We start from the raw sequence: 23,578 nt of genomic DNA on the forward strand, positions 1-23,578 counted from the left end.
AGGCTGCATCTACGCTGAACATACTGGGACAATGCCCTCTCTTGACCTGCTGGCCACACTATGTTTGATGTGCCCAGGATGCAGTTTGCCCTCTCAGTTGCCTGGGAACACCGCTGACTTTCCTTGAGCCTGCTGCTGACCAGCATACCCATGTCGCTTTCTGCAGGGCTGCTCTGCAGCCACTCCTCTTCCAGTTGAGACCTGTGCCAGGAGTTATTCCCTCCTAGCTGCACTGGTTCAATTTCATGCACTGATGTGGGCCTAGTGCTCTAATCTATCCAGATCCCTCTGCAAAGCCTGTTGTCCTTCAAGAGAGTCAACAACACCTTCCACTTTGGTATCATCAGAAAATTTGCTAATGTGGCGTTCAACTCCTGAATCCAGATCATGGATCAAAATACTGAACAGCACAGGGGTGAGGATGGAGCCCTGAGGGCACTGCTGGTGATGGTTCACTGGCCAGACATGGCCATTCACTGGAACCCTCTGAGTCCTGCCATCCAGCTGGCTCTTCACCCAGAACACTATGAACCCACCCAGACACAGCTGGACAACTTGTAAAGCCTCTTCTCCCAGGCAACTAGTGATTGGACAAGGGGAAACAGCCTCAAGTTGCATCAAGGGACATTCAGGCTAGATATTAGGAAAAAGTTATCCACTGAAAGAATGGAGAAGGTGACGGGGTCATCATCCCTGGAAGCGTCCAAAAAATAGGGAGATTATGGCACTTCATGATATGTTTTAGTAGGCACAGTGGTATTCAGTCGAAGATTGGACTTGATGATCTTGGAGTTCATTTGCAACTTTAATGATTTCATGGTTCTATGATGTCCCAGCAATCCTCTTCCACTCCAGACTAGCAAGTCTAGTGTGGCTGCCAGTAAGTCAATTTTTTCAATCTTTCTTTTGGTGCTGAAGGAGTAAAAGGACAAACTGAGCTTTTTAGCCATCTGTTCCCACAATGCTCTGCTTATCTCCTCATAACCAGAAGCAGCTTCACCCACAGCAGTCTGTGATTGCTTCATACCATACACCACCACACCAACAGTGCTAACAATGCCTGCTGTGCAAACCAGGCACTCATTCCCTCAAACTAATTGCGTCAACTCCTCCCAGTTAACTGAATACTTTCTCTGTATCACCTCTGTTAAATATTTTAGGTTCATAAATATATTTCCTCTGGGGCTTTCTGGAAGAGCTCAATTGAAATATCTTCAAATATTTTTTTCAAAGGAGAATGTTCTGCTCTAGCTATTAATTAAAAGAGTTTTTATCGAAGATCTAGAGATTTTAATACTAATTTGAAACAAAGTTTATTAAAATATCCTACAGTATCTTTAAAATCATTCAACATAGCAAAATCAGCAAAGCTGTGAAGGAACAAAATTAAATGTTTCTTTCAATGCTTCCAATCTATTGTGTCTTTGTAGTATATCTTGCAATTAAGAATTGCTAATCTCTTCATTACTAAAATAGCTCTTTCCTACCTCCAGAATATTGATTAAAAGCTCCAATCACTATTTATTGAATAATTTTAGTTTCTTTTTAAATCACAGATAATGCCTGCAGGAATCAATCCTCCTCTCCTTGAATATCCCCTTCATTTAGCTATTGGTATGTCCTTCTTATCTTCTTTCTGGGACCAAAGCCTGCCTTCTTATATTTCAAATATAATGATACTCTACTCATTTTCATATCACAAAACTGCATTATCAAATCCAAAGTTTCAAGATATGATCAACAAAAACTCCATTGAAACAGAGAACCATTTACAAAATATTTAAATATGAACTATAATGTAGAAAACAATAAATTATAAAAAGCCAGTAAAACCCTACAGTATTGGCCATGGTGTTTAGCTCAATTAGAAAGGTGAAACAGGGTGAACAAAATTCAGTCTGTAAGTGTGCTGGTGTTTGCTTGAAGGCAGTTTTATTATAACCTTTTAACACCCGACTGCTAATTTTAACTACTTAGAAGTTATAGTGGATTGCACAAGTACCTCTAGTTTATTTCAGCACAAAATAACCAAACTTAGTGTAATACACAGTTGTGCATGCAGCGCTTAAATGTAGTCTTTGCATTGCTCCACGCTCAGCTGGTGCCTCTGCTGAGCACCACCTGTCTCCCAGGTGCCTGCAGCACAAGTTCGGACTTAGCGCAGGACAGCAGAAATAAAGCTGAAATAACAGTCAAACCACTAAGTATAATTTTTAAACTTGATCTAAGAGACTAAAGCCAGTCAGGTCACACTTCATCATATGAAAAACATTTTTTTTCCTGCAGGAAGTTATTTCTGCATATGGGAACATTGTCATTGAAACAGCTCCATGTGATTTGAATCATAGCAAGTACCAACTAGCATATAAAAATAAAAATCAAACCAAATATTGATTTTAGCTGTCGTAGATTTAGTAATAAGAAACCCATCCATCATATTTTTAAAAAATTAATACTTGTGTTAACCTAATACTTCAAGAGTCACTGTACTTTTCATTTTAACTAAGACTTTAAACCCCTTAAAACAAGAGTTGCAATGCGATTCCAATAAAAAAGAAGGGTAAGGAGAGTCAAATACTTTTTTTCTTAAAAAAAAAAAGGACCAGATAAAAAGTACTGTGTTAATTAATAACTGCAACTGAAATACAGAATTCAAGTACACACAAAGAAGCAAATCTCCTAACAATGTTTCTGATATTCCTGCTCTCTGCTCATGTTTTCCCCAAGAGCTTTAAATATGACCCTTCGCATCACTTGTTTCATAAACCAATGCCTCTGAACTTTTTCAGAAAGCAAGTCTGTGACTCACCCAGTGCCAAACTATATCTGATATTTCACTTTTGCAAAGTCTTAAACCCTCTACAGAGGTTTACACTGCAGGGAGGGAAGGCACACAATACTCTGTTAACAATTTCCATCTGCAAGACAGATTCTCAGGGCTGACAGGTATTTACATGGTTTTATCCATGTTCATGTACAGAGGTTTATAGATTAACATTGCTACACCTTGTTTGCTCCTATAGCCATGAAATTTTGTACAAAACAGGATACAAAAACAGTTATGGGCAAATTAAGTGTCTATAAAATCCTATGTAGATGTAATTCCTACCTAATCTTTCTGGTGTAATAAACTCCCATGGTAGGAATATATTTGTTTGTAAACAGGAAATGCTTTTTCATTTGCCGTAGAAGACAAATACATTTGAATATCTTGATGAAATCTCCTGTAATAGTAAAGTAAATCTAAAGTAAAGTAATAAACTGGAGTTTATGAGATTTTTAAAGTACTTATTATTTATATATTTTATAGCTGTATTAAACAAGGTTTCATGCACCATAGTTAATACTACTGTTCACTTTCCCAAGAGTTTTTGGAGTAGTGTCTTACTTTACTTCCATTACATTATTTTTACTTGTTCTATCACTTCAAAGTCTTTTTCAGTTTCATCTTGCATTAGGCAGGATTTCATAATTTTAAAAGCATCATTTGTATGTAAAATGATCCATAATTTTGCTGTCCATTATTTTAATAAAATAAACATTTTAACAGCCTCAGAGATACTAATTACATTTTATACTCCACTACAAGGCCTAAAGATATTTTAGGTAGGTAAAATGCCAAAATACTAATGGTTTTAGACCACATCCCTTCGACTTTCAGCAAATGCTCAGACCACATGAGCATTTATGTAGCTCATGTACTTAACAGCATTGGTTTAAGTAACCTTTTTACCAGGATCATAACAACACATACAAATACACAGCACATGCTGTTACCATAACTGTTGTGCTAAGATTGATACTGAGATTTAAGTAAGAGACTACTTTAAACCAATTGCTTCAAAACTGCCTCGAAGACATATCCATAATCAGGAAAACAGCCCTCTCAAGTGCAACACAGTTATAATTTTAGGACTCCAAGTGTCAACACTTGAAAATGGAATTAAACATTGGAGTCTCTTCAAACTTGACAGTTATCACCTTCAATATTTGACTACTATCTCATCTAGCTCTGCAATACTTCTTGTGTTTTCTCCATGGTGAAGAGAAGGCTCAGTATTACAGTACTTTAAGGGTATCTACAAAGAGTAGATTCTCACTTCACAAGGAACCTCATGGAAAGGACAAGTGGCAGCTGGCACAAGTTGCACTGGTAGGAGTTTCATCTAAATATAAATTATTTTTTTACATTGAGAACAATCAAATGCTGGAACAACCTCCTCAGAGCAGTGATGGAGTACCCATCATTGGACAAAGTGGTGCACAATCTCATTCAGGCTTCCCTTCCCACAAAAGGGTGGAGCAGATGATCCTCTGACATTGCTTCCAACCTGGGCCATTCTATAGTTCTGCAGTTATGGTCCAGGAGTTCCCGTGTCAAAGAAAATACCATAGCATAAAGACAAGCAATCCTAGTCTTATGGAAATACTTAAGAAATAGACACAAAATTATTGTTCATACAACCCAGAGGGCAGTATTTGCCAACCATTTGCCAAGAGAGAAAGTTTTTAGTATGGTGAAGACCACACATTGGGGAAGAGCGTGACATTTTTGTAAGAAGCTACAAAATTCTTCTTTCAGGTTTCCTATTACTGCAATGCAAAATACTTATGCAGAGGAAAAGAAATGCTTATTTCAATCAAGAAATGTTATTTCAATCTGTATGTTCTAACATCTTAGACAACATGCTACAATTTTCTACACAAATCAGTTTTCAATTTTTAAAACAATGATTCCCTATGAAGTAAGATACACTGACTCAGAACAAATTTCAAGTGGGGAAGTGAAAACCCTCAATATTTACAATCATCTTTCTTACAGTCTTACAGATTGCTTTATATAATTGTTGAAGTTGTCATTCTGTTGTCAGCTGGTTACAGCCTCAAAAAACCACTCTCTTCTGGCTGATCAAAGCAAGAATCTACCAGACAAAATTAATTTTTTTATTTTACATTTTTGAACTCACCTGCTTGGGAAGACGGAAGAGGGAATTTTTGTAAAATATATCTTTAGCCTGGCTCCATGTTCCATCAATGATGATCATAACAGATGAACTAGGAGACATCACTGCAACGTCTTCCAAATTGGTTGCTTCAGCTCCAGGATATAAAATTAGAGTATTGGGATTCCTGCACACGGTTGCTAATTCAGGATACCTTCCACGCACAGAAACAAAATTAAAATAATTATTGAAAGTTTTCATGACAAACACATACTTGCAGATACTCTAAGTTACTAGCTCCCACTCATTTTCCCCAAATTTTACTTAAAATGTCCCTTTCTCAGCTACCAATTTCTTTTTCCAACAACTCAGAAGTTGTTGGTTCTCTCTCCTGTGAAGAGGGAAAAAACACACAAAAGTAATCAATGAAACCTTGATAAAGCAATATATCAGGAATATTTTCCAGCACTTTAATCACTAAGTCTAATGTCTATCAGAACCAAAGATGTTTTGAATTGTTTACAAAAATTTAACATGTATCTAGCAAAATTTTTTCAAGCACTTGGCATAAAAGTACTCCAAACATACCATTTTGAACCTTGTATATACATAGAACATTAGCAATTCATGGTCCATGCCTACAAGATATTTTGGAAAATTCTATAATCTCAATTACCACTCCTATTAACTATTACAAATTTTTACATTCTCTTCTTCCCTCCTCTTGGCTTCTACATTTGCAATAATATCACAGGAATCATCATCATGGCTGGAACTGCACAGGAAGATTTGGGAAGGGCTCTACCCAATGTTTGTTACAAGCGCACTGGTGGCTAAAAAGGCCAATACGAGATAGGCACGACCGGTTGCAAAAGGCACAGCAGAAAGACTCCTTAGGTGGTACAATCGGTAAGACACGATTCTTTCTGTGTTGTCTTTTCTCCTCAAGAGTGACCCTGCGTGCGTTCTCAAAAGAAGTAGTGGCGTTATAGATGGTGTGTCTCCACATATTTGAAAACACAGTTTTATGAGTGTTAGATTCAGGCAGGATTGCACTGCCTGAGACATTGAGATCCTGAGATTAAGCCTCATAGTTCTGTTGGTGTCTGCTGTGTGTGGGTAGAAAAGGCCAGGGGGTGGCTGGGCTCCTTCTTTTCCCCCTCTGGGGGTGGGGGGAGAGGGAAGACCTGCAGCCCCACCAACTCTGCCTAGGCCAGAGCTGGAGGCAGCATTGAAGTGAGTGTTTGTGAGGGACGCAACTCACAAACGACCGGTAAGTGGGAGAGAGAGAGAGGCAGGCCTTGCAGCTAAGCCCTCTTCTTCCCCCCACCCTTTGCAGCCAGGCTGCAGAAGGGGGCTGTTTTTTCCCTCTCGCTGTTTAGTGGGAGTGGATGCAAGGCTCAGCATTTAAGCTGAGCCAAGAGATGGGCCGGAGGAGAAGGCTCGGTGCTCAGGAGAAGAATTCCAGGCGAAACTGGAGACGGACCAAGAGCTCGAGAGTTGCCCTGCTGAAGCTGACCGGGGGCAGCCGAAAACTGACTTGGAGGAATCAACATTCCAGGATGCGTATGTTGATAAGCTACATTACAGCAGCCTACGAATCGAGGTATGAGACCGAGGGAGAGATCACACAGCAGAAATGACACAGACCGAGAAGAAAGGACTCAAAGCTACTTTTTTGGACTTCGTGAGGAGAAAAACTGCAGCAAACAGCTGAAGGTTGGTTAGGGAGTGTTCAGGGGCCCAGAACACTCCCACGAGAGGGAGACTGTGTTACCCAGCAGCCTTGAAGGGCTTCTCCTAGACTAAAGTTGAAGGGAGGGGCTTAAAGGACTGATAGAGGTGTAACGTAATATATATATATATAGTTGCCTTTAGTTTTTATAGTATTTATTTGTGTAAATAAAGGTATATACTTCCCCCTTCCCCTACAGAAGCCTCTGGTTTGAAAGTTTCTCTTCGGTGTTGGGATAAATTGTAGAAGGGGTGGGGGAAGCTTGGAAATTGGATTCTGGATTTCTAATGTGGCTCAAACTGCCCCAAGAACCATATAGGAAGTATCTGAAATGAAAGTGGAACTGAATTAAGTGTACCAATAAGCCCAGAGATAGTATTTCACTACCTGACTATCCTCACTGCCAGCTCTCTCCCTCCAGCAAACAGTCCAGACTGATTCAACACTATTTGCTTCATTATTGTCAACTTTATTTGAAAAAAAAAAAAAGAAAAAGAAAGAAAAGAAAAAGAGTAACAATCTTTCCTTCTAAAATGAATGGGAAAAGAATTGTAAATAGAGACAGGAAATCTGTAAGATAAGTCTCTGGAAAGCACATGGAAACTTCCCTGCCCACTATTTTTTTACACTTTACTTACATTATGATAATTTGGTATCACTTTAGTTTAACCAAGACTCTTGTCACACAAGCAAGGGGTCATCTCATTACAGGTTATCTAGCACTCAAGGCTTAAATCTAGAAAACTGGTCATTATTTTCACGTTTGTCTTGAGAACCCAATTGTTCAAAGAGCTAAGTACTCTAATTCCAGGATAGAATAGATTTTAAATCATTAACACTCTTAGAGGATTAAAAAAATATTAAAATAATGAATTCTTTACACTAATCCAAACCCAAAGCAATCACGAAGCACCAAAAGTTCATATTACAAACACTACAGCTGAAGTTTTAGTCTTCAAAATACAGGTTTTCAATGCATACTCCGCCAAGAATCGTAGAATCCTCATAGAATCATATAATGGCTTGGGTTGGAAAGGATCTTAAAGATCACCTGGTTCCAAACCCCTGCCATGGGCAGGGACACCTTTCAATAGACCATGTTGCTCAGACCCCCATCCAACCTGGTCTTGAACACTTCCAGGGATGGGGCATCCACAACTTTCCTGGAAAACCTGTTCCAGTGCCTCACCACCGTCACAGTGAAGAATTTCTTCCTAGTATCTAACCTAAACCTACTCTCTTTCAGTTTGAAGCCATTCTCCCTTGTCTTGTCCCTTGTAAATAGTCTCTATCTTTCTTGTAGACTGTCTTCAGGTACTGGAAGGCCACAATTAGGTCACCCCAAAGCTTCCTCTTATCCAGGCCAAACAATCGCAATTCTCCTAGTCTTTCCTCATAAGAGAAGTGCTCCATCCCTCTGTTTATCTTGGTGGCCCAGTCCTTTCAATTTACAACAGTTTATATTCAAAAGCAAAGGCAGGGGGCTGGTTCAAACAAATTTTGTGAAGTTGTCCCACAAGTTTAACCTAAAGTTTGAGGGCTGATAATGCCATAAGAACTCCCAGCACTTTACAAATTAGAAGGAGTTGCTGCTGTCTTCAGAGAGTTTACTCTCCATGGACTTAATCCTAGAGTGGCATTCAGCACATAAAGAGTTATTTAGTGCTCCTTCCCTTCATGGGACAAGGTACTCAGAAATACATTGCTGTGTAACCCCTTTTAGGTTATGGTTCACACTGACATTAGTAGCTTTATTAAAAAACATCTTGCATTCATAAAAAACACTTGGTCTTCTCTCACTGGAACAGCACAGGAAGAATGAGTGAAACATAATCATCTAATGAGTTGCTTAAAAAATAATTGTTTGTATAAAGTTAAAAAATTGTTTATATATCAATATATTTCTATAAAGATACATTCTGTTAATTCCACTGCAGGTTTTGCATTTACTGGGTTTTAAAGTTTTCTTCCTGTTAGTTTGTTACTGACATGTAGCACAACTAGACTTTTTCCACTCATATAGTACCACCATTATGAATTTGTTCCCTCAAACAGTTTTTATGTTCATCCTTCAGTTGCATTTAATTAGATCTGTGAAACAAATAAAAACTCTCAGTAGAAGACTAAATTTGTATCTGATCAATTATAGATAATTTCATACACATAGGTTTTTTGCATTTCTTATGCAAAATATAGCATGCCTGTCATCAAGACATGTAGCTTTGGCAGTGCAGATAAGGAATGATACAAGACAGAGGGCAGAGACACTCAATCTCCATAATCAAGTTTGCCCACTAGTTTATAACAACCTGGATTCAGGAAATTTTAGTGAAAAAAGTTCCTACTTTATTTTTATTTCTTCTCACCTGTGTTCTGAACACTGACATTTCCCACCACCTTTGAAACCTCAGCCTCATGTGTAAATGCTTGGATGTGACTGTGGTCCAACACCAGGAAACAAGTCCAAGGCGATATCGAGGCTGGGCATGGTAAAGGGGCACAGCAGAAAGCCCAAGGGGCTGAACTGGGAGAAGAAGAAGAGAGTGAAGAGCAGTGTTGCTGGTCAGTGTTGGAGACTACTTTAAGTTACATCCTATTCCACAACTTGGCCCTAAATCTTTACATACTGCTTTTGTAGAAGCCTTTCTTAGTGTGAAAAACATTACCAGCTTCAGAGAATTAATGGGGACTTTAATCTTATCTTCCATTTCAGTCAGAACAGCCATGCTGATGGCAAACTCACTGAAGCCACCAAATTTCAAGTAGAGATTGAGAAGCTGAATTTCTAAAAAAGTACTTTTCTTCCTACAGATCAGAGGTTGACTTTTAAAGAATTTAAAATTCCGTATCAGCCAGGGCAAAAAAGAGAGGGAACATTGCCACATGAGAAATAAAAGAAGGTCTTAAACAGTCTGTTTCCCCTGAGTGACAATGTGAACTTACTTCTTAATTTAGGTACTGTACTACAGTGTATTTCCAGACTCTGTAGGCTTTAGAATTACTTTGTTTTCAAGCCACTTCACAAACAACTTTTTTCATTCAAAGAGTGGATCACAAAGAATTTCAAATACAAAAATTGTCCTATGTTAACTTAAAAGCCATGAAGACAATCAACTAAGAACAGTCTTCATTTACTTTGTTACACGTATTCATGCACTATTAAAAACACTTATCAAAAGTTTAATGTAGATTTGTTATGATTAAGACTTGGAAGCCATGAATCTCCATCCTTAAGTAACAATCTCAAAAGAATATAGCAAATCTCTGATGAAATTAGGAATATACACAATTCGCTCATACATATGTAACAAGAAAAAAATACGTAACATTCCACCCTTAGCCAGAGTAATCATTTGACTGAGCTCTTAATTGTGAGTGGGAGGGTGAAGAAGAATACAGCATGAGTTATTCTTTCAGAAATATTATTCTCTATATAAATATATGTATGTATGTATACATATGCTATATACATAAACTATATAAACTACAAGAGTTTATAATAGTTTTTAGTTGATGTCATCTGAAAGGACCTGATAACGAACGTGACATAGTTGCCTGTAAAGGCATGATTTAGGTTTCTTAATTAGTATAAGTGAGTACTAAGCAATACAAACCCTGAGATAAGCTCAGTTGGTTAGAGCACAGTGCTAATAATGCCAAGGTTGTGGGTTTGATTCCCACAGGGGCCATTCACTTACAAGTTGGATTCAATGGTCCTTGAGGGTCCCTTCCAACTCAGAATATTCTGTGATTATGTGAAAAATAATTACTAAAATGTGATTTAAGTGATGGAAGTGACACTTGGTAGGAATTAAAGGGACATTAAATTATATGTGCTGGATGTTAAAGAAAAAGAGTTTACTTGAAAAATACACTCAGGTAAAAGGAAGCTTTACTTTTTCTGAAGCCTGCAAGGCAGAGCAAGATTTGTTCTTTTGTCTGTGTGTCTCCAAGTAAAAACTAAGGAACAAAAGATTAAAGTGAGGGCATATGAAGAATCAGATGGTTTGGATTTTTCTTTTTTAACCAAGACAACAGAATTCTAAAAACAAAAGCTATTCACAGAATTGATGGGCAATACTACAAATAAGTATGAAAGGAAAAAACAAATCAGGAAACAAAATACAGCAATGCAATGAGAACTTTTTCCATATCCTGAACACTTCACTGATGTCACAAACTGTACGAAATAGAAAAAGCATAAGCAAACATGAACACAGATCCAACAGGGACTCTCTAAGACACTAAAGATGGCTATAAAAGTATAGCACGAGACTAAACGAGTACTCCAAGAACCATCACACTGGTCTGCAATCCAGAGAAAGAATTAGTAATAAATAAAATTAGCAATAAGTAGAATCTCAAAAATCATATTTCACAGTCGACTTTTTCAATGGAATAATGTGGGCAACACCAGCAGCATCAACCCACAAGTCAGCTCATACATTAGAATACAGACCACCTCAAAAAGTCCCCTGCTGCAATTAAAATGCAATGTTCTTTCCTATACACATAAAAAAAAAAAAAAAATTCTGCAGAAAGTGCACTAGCAAAAACAACAACAGAGATAAAACTAACTTATTCTGCACATCCACAGAGGACAAGAAAAGAAATAATAACTGCAGCAATAAAGATGCAAACTAAACAGGAACAAAACATCTCAGGCTTTCTAATGGTAATAAGTTAAGTTCATATGTTCAAATAGATCTACAGAGAATTCTGCAGACTCTCCTGTAAGTGCTATTAATACCAGGCCTACTTGCAGTTGATATCACTTTCGCAGGAGAGTAACTACTGGCATCTTGATTATCTTTTTATCCCTACTTCTCCAACTATGCTGCTACATATAGCAGCATTTGTTGTGTATATACATCAAATATACATAGCATCAGTTTGATGATACCAAACTGAGTGGGCAAGTGGACACTTTGGAAGAGAGTGTCATCTTGCAGGAAGACCTGGACAGGTTGAAAGAGTGGGCTAACAAGAACCATATGAAGTTCAACAGAGACAACTACAAGGTCTTGGACTTAGGAAAACATAATCCATGAGTGCAGCATGGTCTGGGATCTAGCCAGCTGGGGAGAAGCTATGTGGAATGCAACCTGGAGGTCCTGGTGGACATCAAGTTTAGCCTGAGTGAACTGTCCTGCTGTGGCAGAGAAAGCCAACAGGATATTGGCTGCATGAACAAGGACACCACCAGCATAGATAGATAAGTAATTATCTCACTCTACTCAGCACTTGTCAGGCTACACCTGGAATATTGTGTTCAGGTTTGGTTCCCACAATATAAAAAAGATGTGGACAGGCTGGAGAGGGTCCAGAGAAGGGACACAAAGAACCAGGAGGCCTGCCAGATGGGAAAAGGGTGAGAGAACTGTTTTTTTTCTGCCTTGAGAAAGAAGGTCTAGGGGAGACCCAATCACTGTGTTTCGGTATTTAAATTGTGCCTACAAAAAAGATGAACACTCTCTTCTTACGAGGAGTCACATGGAAAAGATGAGGGGTACTACATACAAGTTACATCAGGAGAGATTCCAATTGGACAAAAGAGAAAAAAAATTCACAGCGAAATTAGACATTGCAATAATCTCCCCAAGGAGTGGTGGATTCCCCGAAGTTGGATACTTTTAAGACTTGGCTGAATAGGGTGCTGGGCCATCTTGTCTAGACTCCTTTTGCCAAGAAAGTCTGGACCAGATGATCCTTGAGATCCCCTTCTACCTTGGTATTCTATAATTCTATGGTACATATATAATGAATATCAATGGCCAATGTTGGTCTTTAGCTGATCTTATTCTTAAAACACAATGATTTCAAGTAATTGAAGGAATATCCTCTATACTGACTATGCTTAAGAAATATCATCTGTTCATATATCACAACGTTTCCAGTACTTTCATTAGCAGTTTGCTGACTTTAGAAAATGCTGGAATTCCCAAGAGAAATCAATTTTTATCATTTACAGTTGAAGTAATCCGCTTCAATCCAGTTCTTATTGCAATACCGAAAAATAAGATCAGTCTGAAGATAACCACTTTCTTTCTATAAATACAGCAACACATTTCAAGAAGATGATATAATTTAAACGACACGCCGTAATGTGCAACTATGGACTTGAACTCTTAAAAGAAATACTTGCAATACTTGCTTCTCATACAAACCACTGTTCAGCTTTGGGTTTGGTATGCAGAAGGCATTGAAGGCCTTTATAATCCACTTAGTCTGATAACAATCTCTGCTAGAGCAGAACTATTCAGATGTTTCATTCATGCCTCAATTATATCCAACTGCTTTGTCATAGCAGATTTATACATTCTCTTGATCGCACTTAAGACAAGTAGCATTTCATTATTTCTGGGATCCATGCTCTTGAAATGCGTAATTTAGACACTATTTTATCTCATAATCCCGTTTCTGCATCATAAACATTTTTATTACACATGCACAGTCAGTTGCTCTCAAACTCTCTAAGTGGTTTTAGTTCCACAGAGATGTATTAAACTTTGCCAAGGTGAAAGGTAAGTATTCAAATTTTAAAAATCCAACACTGCCATTTGGGAGCAAACAATAATAATATTAAAGAACAGATGCTAATTTATTATCTGTAGAAAACCATCACGTTAATGAGAACTTCTCAGTTTTTGTTGTCATTTTTACTATTTCACCTTAGTCATAAGAAGGTACCTTGGCCTTTCTCAATACTCCCGTGCTTGTATTGCAGGGAGGAATGCTGACGTAGGAAAGTAGGAATGCTGATTGCCATAATTCCCATAAGGTAGCAATTCCCATCAAGTAATAAAATGAATAAAAATAAAGGCAACTATCCTCTGTCATTTCCCCATTCAGAAAGATGCCCTTAGGATCAGGACTGAAGCATGAGAGATATCCAGCAAGAGATATCAATCGATTTTTTATCTACTTTTTTATCATTTATCTACTTTTTTTGTAGATAAATGACATTTACTCTCTAATACACTCTGTATTTTTGTTCTTCACTTTTAAATATGTTAATTGTATACACAAATTATCTTTAGTCAAAAGATCAAATAATGACAGATATTTTTAAGGTTTTGAAACCTGTAATTTTATAACTAAATGTTTTAACATCTACTAGGGAAAGAGGTCATAAATACAGCTTATTAAATAACCCTTTTTATTCTGTGAAAATATGTATATAAAAAACTTTTCTAGCAAAAGTTCTACTAAGTTCCCCTGTAAAAAAAATCATTACTATCACCTCCAAATAACATTTGTTTTTACAGCATAACATGGAAATAAAACAAAGGTGAGTTTGTACTGGTACCCTAGTGCTTGATATTACTGTGACAAGTGGAGCTGGCCTGCAACATTTAATAAACTACAATAAAAAGGAATAATAGGTAATAGTGGGTTGTTTTTATTGTGTCTTCTATTACTTCAGTTTCAATTTACTTCTCCCTTCTCATATACTGTGCTTAAAACTATTTCCTGCCTGTACTATCAAAGTACATACTTTTCTAGAAAAAATGGTTCTCAACCAATCTCAACATGTAAAAACCTGATTATTCCAACCAGTATGTTCACAATCATATTTGTGACATTGGCAGACTAGTTTTGAAAATGAATGCAATGGCAAAGAGGGGAAGAGGGGAAGGAATTCCTAAAGTTACAGGTCCAGCTTGGTAGGAAATATATATATATATATATACACACACGTATATACGCACACACCTTAATTCTAGCTCAGTGTATAACAAGAAAACAAAGCAGAGAATTTTACAGAGAAAAGAGTTCAGATCAAAAATTCTAAAACCAGCTAAAATATTGAAGAAAATCAGAAACCGAAGTGCAGGAAATAAACTACGTATTTGAAACAGCAGCAGTAATTACTGTATCTAGAAATGCTATATCACTTTAACATAAACAGCATCCATTACTGTTTCTCTGAAAAAGCTGCATGTTTTGCTTCAAGGAAGTAAATGCACCTGTTTCTCATCTCTAATGGCCTAGTGTAATTAATTTCACTATTAACATAAAGCATTCACAACAAATTATTTCCAAGTGAAACAAGGGGAATAAATTACTAATGCCAAGCAACTTCTACTTTTTACTCAAGCTGAAAAAAGAAAAAAAATTCAGTGCAAATTTTGGCACTAATTCACAAAGTTGTTGCTGAAATGGGCCCAGAGGCATCATCTTACTAAGGCAAATTCAAACCTCCACATTATCTTACACAGCTGGTAAAGCACAGCTCCTGGTCACTACATTCACTTGCACAGTTCTTTCCCTGCATGAAGTAACAGCGCACATTAGAAAACAAAAAGCCCATAATATCAAGTCTTTCTCTTCTACTTTCCATGCTTCACTGTGAAGCATAATCTTTAAGAACAGAAACATTAGGAGAAGGATCACGGAATCATAGAATTCTTTACATTTGAAAGGGTCTCAAAGACAATCAAGTCTAATTGGACACACTGCCAAGTCCACCACTAAACCATATCCCCAGGTTCCACACCTGCAGGTCTTCTAAGTACCTCCAGGAATGGTGATTCAACCACTTTCCTGGGCAGCCTGTTCCAGTGCTTGACCATCCTTTTGGTGAAGAAATTTTCCTAATACCCAATCTAAACCTCTCATGGAAGCACAGCTTGAGGCCATTTCCTCTTATTCTGTCTGTTCATTTTTACCAGAGAGAAGAAACCAACACCCACCTCAGTACAACCTCTTTTCAGGAAGTTGTAGAGAGCAAGAACATTTCCCCTTATATATCACACGCTGCGTTGGGTTCATGTCAAGGTTTTGGTAGAGAGCAAGCTGCAAGTGTCCCCTGTGGATATGCCTGGAAGTGAGCTGCAACCCATGGACAGCACGCAAATTAAGGCAGAGGAAAAGCATGAGGAGGAAGGAGTGGCAGAAAGCAACTCCTATGCACTGACTGCAAAGCTGAAGGCTGTAGTATTCAAAGGAAAAATAGCCAGAGAGAATGTTATCCAAATTATATGGAGGAATGTGAAATTTGATATGGTAAAGTACAGTCTCGGATGTAAAACAACACATGTTCAGTTAGCCAGCATTAATTACTCTCATACACAGAACCAAGAGAAACTGTGACAAGCCAATGATCTCTGGTCATTGTTGACTGAGATAAGCAGAAAAAAATGTGCAAATTTAGTTTGATAACGCACTGACAGCAAAGCACATGAAAAAAAGCTTACCTGAATAAATAGCTTTAAATTTTTTGTTAAGTGGCAAGACTCAGTTATTTGATACAGTAAGAATTTTTCTTTCTCAACAAGAATGAGAAAGTGCCATACCTACTGTATGTAATTACCATAAACAACTTTATAAAATCAACAGAAATAAGTTACATTTTACTACTCCAAAACTGAAGTTACAAATTTTTCCAAGTGCTCTAATTAATTTCTGATTCAAACTACTGAACTGTAGCAGAGCTCACAACTATACTGAGATATCACAGAATCACAGGATATTTTGAGTTGGAAAGGACCCACAAGGATCATTGAGTCCAACTCCTGGCCCTGCACAGGACACCCCAAGAATCACACCAGGTGCTGAGAGCATTGTGCAAACACATCAGGCTTGGGAGGCTCTTCCACTGCTCAATCACCTTCTGGGTGAAAAACTTTCTCCTGATATCCAACCCAGACCTCCCCTGACTCAACTTCATGCTGTTTCCCTGAGTCCTGTCACTGGTCACAAGAGTGGAGATTAGTACCTGCTCTTCCACGTCCTCCTGAGGATGCTGAAGACCACAATGAGGTCACTCCTCAGTCTCCTCTTCTCCAGGCTGAACACACCAAGTGACCTGAGCCTTTCCTCATATGGCTTCCCCTCAAGGCTCTTCACCATCTTTGTTGCCCCCCTTTGGACACTCTCTAATGGCTTAAAGTCTTTTCTATATTGCAGTGCCCAAAACTGTCACAATATTCAAGGTGAGGCTGCCCCACTGCAGAGCATAGCGGAACAATCCCCTCCATCAACAGGTTGGCGATGCTTTGCCTGATGCCCTCCAGGACACAGTTGGCCCTCCTGGCTCCCAGGGCACTGCTGACTCATATTCAACTTGCCATCAACCAGGACCCCCAGGTTCCTTTCCACAGCAACGCTCTCCGGCCTCTCCTTCCCTGGTCTATACACACAGCCAGGGCTGTCCCATCCCAGGTGCAGAATCTGACACTTGACTCCAGAGAACAATGCAGATAAATTTGTAACCGCCCTCTCACTGTCCTAAATAATGGAGTGGTGGATGCAGAGATATTTGCATCTGTTTTCCTTTAAGTGATCACCCATTAGAATGCATAATTTAATCACAGCATCCGGAATTACCAAAGTGTGAATATTTGCAAGGAGGAAAGGTCTGAGAATAAGATTACCTTTTCAGAAAAATAAAATAAACAAAATAAAATAAGGCAAAACAACTCTTCCCAAACAGTCACAAAGTAAAAAGTGAAACTCAAAAGCAATAGTGCCAAGGTTGTTTATAAAATTATGATATCAAATTAAAATAATTCAAATTTTTTACATGTTAGACTTCAGAAATAGTTGCTATCGCTGTTCAATATATGCCCAAAATTCCTGTTGAGTGGAACAGTATTATTATTCAAAATCAGTTGCCTACAAAATTTTATTAGTAGCCTAAAAAGAACATTATATTTTATTCATGAATATGAGACTAAAGTTGTTTTTTGCCCTAACATTTCCACAATGAATAGCAAAACTACTGCCGAAATATGCTGCAATTATGAGATACAATCCTAAGAACAATGCTAGGAAAAGGTATTAGCACACTTCTTTCCCCTGCCCTGGTTCATTCCACTTTTTCGAAATTTCTATTTATAGCAAGAATCTTAATAGACATCCTTCAAATGTAAATGCTTCTGCAGTTTTAGAAAACTATACTGCAAGTGTCTATCCAGCAATATAAATTACATCTTAACTCTGTATCCAGGAAAGAATAATTACCCAGGCAAATTAAGACAACAAATACCCCAGCCACCCCAAAACCTTTTATTAACTGCCCCTGCTCATGTATACTAACAATTACATTCCATTTTAAGTGAAGGAAAGAAAACAGCAAATATTAAGAACTCACAAAAAGGCTATTTTTACAATACCACCACTTATATTGTGTTAGTATGTCCTGGTTTTGTCTGTGGTAGTGTTAACTTTCCTCCCAGTGGGTGGTATGGGGCTGTATGTTGGATTTGTGCTGAACACAGGGTTGATAACATAAAGGTTTTTGCTATTGCTGAGCAGAGCTTACACAGAGCAAGGGCCTTTATAATTTTCATACTGCCACGCTGGCAAGGAAGGTGGGAGGTTGAAAGGAGACACAGCTGGGACAGGTGATCCAAAATGATCCAATGGATATTCCAGACCGTATGACATCATGCTTAGTCTATAGAGCTGGAGGGAAGAAGGAGGAAGGAGAGATCTGGAGTGATGGCGTTTGCCTTCCCAAGTAACTGTTACACATAAGGGGGCCCTGCTCTCCTGGAGAGGCAGAACACCTGCCTGCCCATAGGAAGCAGTGAATTAGATCTTTGTTTTTCTTTGCTTGTGTGCACAGCCTTTTCTTTCCCCATTAGACTGTCAGTATCTCAATCCAAGAGTTTTCTGGCTTTCAGCCCTCTGATTCTCTCCCGATCCTGCTGGTGGGGGAGTAAGGGAGTGGCTGCCTGGGGCTTGGTGTTGGCTGGGGTGAACCACAATGAAGTACTTATGCCAAACTGTTTGGTTTTAGCTTAATCATTTTGGCACAAAGACTCATCCAAGTATCTGATACTAATGTAATCAATACCAAAAAAAAGTCACTCTTTTGAGTACTTGGGAAAAAAAAATCCAATTAACCAACAGAACTGGTCTTTTATTTCAGAAAAGCCATCTGATAAGCCAAGTCACTATGCAAACATTGCATGTGTTCAGTAGAATTAAAATGTCAGCTTACAGGAAGAATGGACAAGACTGGGAAGGATGACATATTAGCTCTTAAAAAATTAATCACTTCTCATCTTTACCATTTCTTTATCAATTATATGTTGAAGATATCAACTTCTGGAAAGACTTCTAAAAGTTGGTTCTTTAGTTTTTCTGCAATATAAGTCAATCAAGAATAAGTTAAATTTAATCTACATAATTTGTTTATCGGCTTCAACCAAAAGAAAAGGTGTACTCAAGGAGGAATTGAGTAGAGGAAGTGATAAAAAAACAAGGGGGAAAAAAAAGTGCTTTATGTTTACTCTTTCACCCAAACATAAGTTTAATAAAAAACAAAATTTTGATTTTCAGTCTTACTGTCATAAACATCAGAGGTCTAAATGTTAAGCTTTCATTCAAATCATGACATTTATTCTAGAGGATGCAATTCTGTATAGAGCTCCTCATAAAATCCCTCTGCGCTCCCCATACATTTTGGATGCTGATGACAAAGCACAGGAAAAATAACCAAGACAAACTTGAAAAACTTGCCTTCTCCTTCAAAAGAGGGGCACTGAAGACTAAAGAGCTGCCCAGCTGAGATGGTACGTACATTTTCCCCTGAAAGCAACCTCCTCTGACAGCTACAGATTCACAACAGTCAGTCTGCCAGTTAGCACACCACTGCTGGAGCTGCTGCGATGGAGACCAAAAACAATCAGCTGCTGTGTACAGCTTAGTTTCCACTCAAATCCATAATGACAATTAATTCTGTTCACAAAGGCTGCCTTGAAGTGTTCTAAGTTTACAGATCTGTTGCCAAGAGCTGCTGGATCCCATGATAATACAAGTATGTGCACTACCATTCTATTCTGATAATTTACAAAAATATGGGCAACCATCAAGGTCATCACTTTCACAGGTCTGCTGCATGGTAGGGCTTCTACATGTACATGGAGAAACAATGTGTGCGCCACGTTACCCCTCCACCTGCAGGCACTGCTCACATGCAAGATCAGTGCAAGCAGAGATTCTGAGTTATACTGATTTATTCCCTTCCAAACCACGCACTTAAGGTGGAAGTGGCAAATGGTATAAACACTATCACACACTGTCAAGAAAAAAAAAACAGCAAAAGTATGGCCTTAATGTGCTTCAAAACAATGATAATTCTAAAATGTATCAACAAGCATTCTTTAATAATTTATTTCTTCAAAGTAACTAAGAACAGGGGGCAAGGTTGATCAAGCTGCTTGTACAGCAGCTACCAAATTGCTTACACACAGCATGACTTTTAAGAAATCTAGAAAACAAACAAGTCCTGTTTAGTTTAATATGTCATAAAACATCAGCTGGACCACTGCAATTTATAAGGCTTTAACAATCCCATTAGCAGAGATTTTCACCCTAAGAGAAGAGCAGGGACCAGTACAGCCCTTCCCATTTACATTAAAACATTGAGATGTTTCTACCCATCTGCAGATGCCTGTTGGTTTGGGGTTACAAAGAAGGAATATTGATTAACACATTGACAGAATGTATTTATGGCTAAGAAAAAAAAGTATGTAGAAATAACACATTGCAAAGCTGGAAAATAATTTTTCACCTCTTCTCATCTTTCCTTTTCCCAAGAAGGTGAGCACAAACTCAGTGACTGAGCACTCTCAATTTTTCCAGTCTCACATCGACAGAGCAAAGTAGGCATAGTGCAGATGCTTAAAGTGGAGCCATGACTGTCACCTAAGTAGTTTTAGCACTCCATCTGGGTAAGACAAATCACCAAAATTCATATTAACCCAAGGAAAACTTTCGCTTCTTTCACCATCTCCAGTGTGTTTTTATGAAAAAAATATTAATAGGAACTAAGTAATTATGAATCGATTTAAACTATTTTGAGGCTGAGATGTCCTACAAGCAGCTTTGGCCTAAAGAGGATCCTTTAGGTTAGAGAAATATCCCTATATTCAAACTTGAAGAAGCTTAAATACTGTAATTGTCTCTTCTTCAAAAAAAAAAAAAAAAAAAAAAGGAGATTTACTAGAAGTAGACTGTACTGACAGCATTCCACCCTGTGCATATCAGTTTGAAAAGTTGCTTCATTTTAAGGTTTTAACAGGAAGACAGTATAACTTCCCTGTAGTCTGGAACTTTTCAGATAATTATTAGAGTTATTATCATAGAAGATTAAAAAAAAAAGCAATGTATTTCTAATGTTTTCTAATTAGTATACGGGTAGCACAAACATGTGGAAGCACTGTTCTGAATTATCTTTCACAACATTTTTGTTCACTGAACTCTACAGAAAGTTTTCTCCAAGGATTAAACTCAATTTTAGAATCAATTTACTTCCATTTCCTTCATGATTTCTATTTGCTTTACTGAAAATGTATGTAGTAAAATTTCACTGGCATTTGTACCAAGAATTGGTTTCTAAGACTTAGCTTCATCTAATGAAGATTAAAGATGTTACATGGGAGAGCAATATTTTCCAAGGTCTCAGAATATTAGAAGAAAAAATAATTAAAAAAACTCCAAGAGCTATACTTTCTTATAATTAATTTTAGAGAAAGAGGAAAGAATTTGAAAAAACTACATTCACTAAGAGTTTTTTACCACAGGGTTGTCAAATTCCCATACTTGAGTAAAAACTATTAGTTTTACTTCAGTGACACCAAATGGTTAGTCAGACAAAGCAAATCAAAGAAAGAACCAAACAGAATAGCAAGACAAATCTCGTACCAGGTAAGAACAGAACTGCAAACAGCCAAGAGTTTGAGAGTAGCCACTCGAACCTTCAAGAGCATAAAACTGAGATCATAAATACCACAACCTAGAGGAAGAATATCAAGTGTTTCTAACTACCTTGGGAAATCAGAAGCTTGTATCAAAAGTGAATATGCACACTTGAAATAAAAATTAGGAACACAGTTGGTTGTTAATAAAGATATTGAAAAAAATATTTCTATAGTTTACAGAGAACCAGAAAATGCACAGACAATCCTGCTCACCTGTCTTCACTAAAACGTCGACCAACCAAAATTTTACATTTGTCTGGAGGGAGACAAGCTGCTAGCAAAGGCACTGTCCTTAACACTCGACTTTCCTGTAAAAAAAGAAAATTTACTTTTGAAGCAAATCAAGGAAGGCTTCTAGGAATCCTTAAAGTTTTCATTTTCTATCAAATTCTTTTGACTACAGATACAGAAAAGAACCTTACCACTTAACAGGAAAAAACAATCTACAAGAAAAATACCCAATCTTGATGCTACAAATTGTATTGTTTTGATGACAGCATTTAAATTTTAACTAGGCCAACAGTATCAAAAACAGTAACAAAACTTCTCAGACAAATAAAGAATAGGCAATAAAACAGCCTTAGCATTAATGATGTAACAGTTTGGGGAGCTAATGTCTCTATACCAGAAAATGAGGGGAGAGTTTGATTTCCACAAACAGATGCTAAAATTAAAAGCACTGGGTGCATCAGACCAGACACTGTGAAATGCAAACATCTCCACTCCGCTGTCACTTCATTTCACAGTAATCAGAACAATGACACCTACGCTGCCACGAATCTTCCAACTTGTGCTATTCAGGCTGTATTGATCAGGCATCTGCCTACATCTTTGTGACACAGAGAGGAAGGTGACTACCACGCCTGAGTGGGGAGCAGGGGCTCTTCAGATCTCAGAGCATTAAAGAGAGCTACGTGGAAGCAGGATTTCAAAAACTGGAGGAAGAGTGAAGTAATAACAGCTGAAACAAACTATCTACTCGTCAAACAGAGCAATTTATTTCTGTGCTTTATTTAACACAGCTGGGAACAAACTTTTTGTCTAGACAAGAACTAATGCAAACTCAGCTTCATTTGTGGGATGTCAATTTTTGGTTTCCCATCAAGGAAATGGAAGCAACAGAAAGCCAACACCAAAACACTGAATGAAAGTTTCAGTTACTTTATTTATCGTAAGATGAACAGAGGAAGGCTAATAGCTGAATCTAGCAGGAGGCAAGGCACTAGATGTCAGGTGAGGATTATGAAAGCCCTAAACCCAGTAAAAGAAAGAGTTCTTACAATACAATGCATGTCTTACAATCTGAATGTCTCATGATTCAGATCATGAAAATCCAAACATCAATCCCTAAACTATGGGACTCATTAATGAAAACCCAAGGGGCTTTTAGTCTGCCTTTTGATTTAAGAGCCTTACCTCAAAAACACAATATTTGTGAACATGTGAACAAGAGGCTCTGATTAACTCACTCTGGGTAGATGTTACTTTCACAAGCATCAATGTGCAGCCATCGGCACTCTCACATTGTCTTGCTACCAAACTGCTGTTAAAATAGTTTTGTGAAAACTTTTATTACTGTTGCCTAAAACCTTTATTCATTTTGCTTTTTCTGATCCTTATCTACTGATCCTCTATAAATAAAACATCGAGGAGTTGAAGGAGTAAGTTGTTCTGCTACATCCACCACCATTTCTCATGGCAGCAGCAGCGTAATGTCTCCTAGGGACAGACGAAGATCAAAGTACCTTGGGAGTGAAGTGCCAGCAAAGGGAGGGAGAAGTATTCTTTAAATTGACATCAACTTCTTCTACCTCAGAACAGCAGAATCAGCCATCAACAGTGTCATAGTATTACTTGCTTTTATTTCATCATAATTAAATAACATTCCAATTCACTAGTCAGAAGCCTCCCTTCTCCATAAGAATGTAACAAGTGGTAATAAAGGACCTGGAAGAAAATCAGTTATTTGCCTCTGATAAGCAAAACCAAAAGAGCTGTCAGCAGTCAGGAGAAAGTTATTCAACTATTCTGTCCAATGTCACATCATTACTTCAGAATTACCTTTCATTCAAATAAATACATTCTTTTACCAAAACAGAAAACTGAGTTTTCCAATCTAAAAACAATATGTGCTTATAGGAAGATAAAACATAAAATGTAAAGCTGAAAGGAATTGAGAACAG

At 37.8% G+C, this 23,578-nt stretch overlaps 1 protein-coding gene across 2 annotated transcripts in view; it reads right to left on the reverse strand.

Annotated features, from left to right (window-relative positions):
- The window catches only part of DTWD2 (DTW domain containing 2), a 79,119-nt gene that overhangs the window by 26,281 nt on the left and 29,260 nt on the right, over positions 1–23,578 (reverse strand). For both annotated transcript variants that reach the window (XM_027652541.1, XM_027652542.1), the window contains 2 exons: positions 21,609–21,703; positions 4,968–5,157 (listed from right to left, as the gene is read on the reverse strand). In XM_027652541.1, the coding sequence (XP_027508342.1) occupies positions 4,968–5,157; positions 21,609–21,703 (285 nt within the window). The remainder of the gene's footprint in view (positions 1–4,967; positions 5,158–21,608; positions 21,704–23,578) is intronic.

This window comes from Corapipo altera, unplaced genomic scaffold (assembly GCF_003945725.1).
Source record: "Corapipo altera isolate COAL_440 unplaced genomic scaffold, ASM394572v1 61286, whole genome shotgun sequence".
Taxonomy (NCBI): Eukaryota; Metazoa; Chordata; class Aves; order Passeriformes; family Pipridae; genus Corapipo; species Corapipo altera.